This window comes from Seriola lalandi, unplaced genomic scaffold (genome assembly GCF_002814215.2).
Source record: "Seriola lalandi dorsalis isolate HSWRI2012SDOR001 ecotype SW California unplaced genomic scaffold, Sedor1 jcf7180002002618, whole genome shotgun sequence".
In the NCBI taxonomy this organism is placed as follows: domain Eukaryota; kingdom Metazoa; phylum Chordata; class Actinopteri; order Carangiformes; family Carangidae; genus Seriola; species Seriola lalandi.
Genome location: NW_019473274.1, coordinates 1 through 1,650, shown reverse-complemented (window position 1 = coordinate 1,650; position 1,650 = coordinate 1). Strand labels below are relative to the sequence as shown.

At 39.8% G+C, this 1,650-nt stretch overlaps 1 protein-coding gene across 1 annotated transcript; it reads left to right on the top strand.

Moving 5' to 3' along the window:
* Window positions 1-15: 15 nt before the first annotated feature.
* On the top strand, window positions 16-1,620 carry LOC111666044 (transcriptional repressor p66-alpha-like). Its single transcript, XM_023421243.2, has 3 exons — window positions 16-746; window positions 1,121-1,252; window positions 1,494-1,620. The coding sequence occupies exons 1-3, from the start codon at window positions 609-611 to the stop codon at window positions 1,584-1,586; spliced, it is 363 nt and encodes a 120-aa protein (XP_023277011.1). The 5' UTR covers window positions 16-608; the 3' UTR covers window positions 1,587-1,620.
* The last annotated feature ends 30 nt before the right edge of the window (window positions 1,621-1,650 follow it).

Below are 1,650 nucleotides of genomic sequence, written 5' to 3'. Positions count from 1 at the left end.
CTCAAGACCTGACAGGATCCACGCTGCGATAGTGGCAGATTTATTGTTCCGCCATAGTCCATGCGCTGCAAAATTATAACCAACCCCTACTTCTTATCCCCACCCCTCTCCAGATTGATGCACATGTATCTTGCCACTAGTCGCCTTTGTTTTCCTTAGTCCTCAAAAAAAAACACTTTTGATTTTATCAAAGGCTTGAAGCCTTTTCCTCCTATACAAAACAATGCAGTTAATTTGCCCTTTGTTTGCATGTTGTTTGTGACTGACTCTGATGTGTCTGTTGGAAGGGAGAGAGCAGGAGGTCCATCAATGTTACCTTTCGCTGGAGATAATGGGTCGTTGCGATCTTCCCCTGTCGCCATTACTCCATTATTGATCTCTTGGTTCTTGTCTGCTTGTGCGTCCTAGTGCACATTTGCACTGCAACAGGGAAGATAAACTCATAATTATATATTGCCATCTGCTGGACACTTGATAGAACTACAAGTTAGTTGCAGCTGATGGTAATTGCAGTGTTCTAGACTGAAATATAATAGTGTTGAATTTTAGTTGTGTGTATTAATCAGTCAATCGTAATTAATCACTATTCTTCTTTTCCGGCTTTTAATATGTCTCCCCTCAGTGACATAAAGAAGGAGCGGCAGCCACCATCACCAGATGATGTGATTGTGTTATCAGACAACGAGCCATCCAGTCCTGTCATGAACGGCCACTGCTTCACAAAGACTGACACAGATAAACTTATGGTAGGAAAACAGAATTGAACATTGCATACAAATCAGTTTGGTTTTTCCCCCTGTCTTCAATAGTCTTCATTCTCATTTACTGTTACCTGCTGAACTGGAAGATCAAACCAAAAACTCATACTGCCACACACACACACATTTGTTCATAGTTTCAATGGTAAATTTAAAGACTTGTTTTTGGATTAATTACTACTGACAGTATTTTAAACTGACTGTCGTGAGTTGAGTTGTCCAGATTTATCTGCTATAAATCACCTTAGTCAGCCTCGTTATCCCTGTCTGATAAATGAGTACTCAAGACCTGAAAACAATTAGTATGAACTTCCCCCTAATTGTCCCCTAAGATATTGTTTTTTCTGTTAATGTGTTTATAGAAGAGTTCTCCTGGGGAGAGGGAGCGGATCATCAAGCAGCTGAAGGAAGAACTGAGACTCCAAGAGGCCAAACTGGTGCTGCTTAAGAAACTACGACAAAGCCAGATCCAGAAGGAGAGCACTGTGCAGAAGGTAAAAACCCTAAAAGAGGAAAGGGAGTGTATATATTTTATTTATTTTTGTTTAATCGTGTTTTGTTGTAGTCGATAAATCGCAAAATTTGTTTCAGGTTTTATGAACAGAAGGCTTCTAGTTCTCCTTAAATTCTATTGTTTTCTCAATTAACATTATTAATGAAAACCTATAAACTTTTTTCCATACTTTAAAATACCTACAGCTTAATGGACTTATACTATATCCTCTTAATTTCTAGGCGACCGGCTCTGTAGCCACTCCTCCTCCTCTGGTGAGAGGAAGCATCACATCAAGCAAAGGACCCCTCCAGGTAGTTATTACACTTGGTTAGAGCCACTTGCTAGAGCTTGGATTGATGAGCGTTGTGCCTGTACATTGTGTTACATTATACAGTA

Coding starts and splice junctions, on each gene's coding strand:
- LOC111666044 (XM_023421243.2), top strand. CDS start 609: ATGTCTCCCCTCAGTGACATAAAGAAGGAGCGGCAGCCACCATCACCA. Junction 747..1,120: donor CTGACACAGATAAACTTATG/GTAGGAAAACAG, acceptor ATGTGTTTATAG/AAGAGTTCTCCTGGGGAGAG. Junction 1,253..1,493: donor AGGAGAGCACTGTGCAGAAG/GTAAAAACCCTA, acceptor CTTAATTTCTAG/GCGACCGGCTCTGTAGCCAC.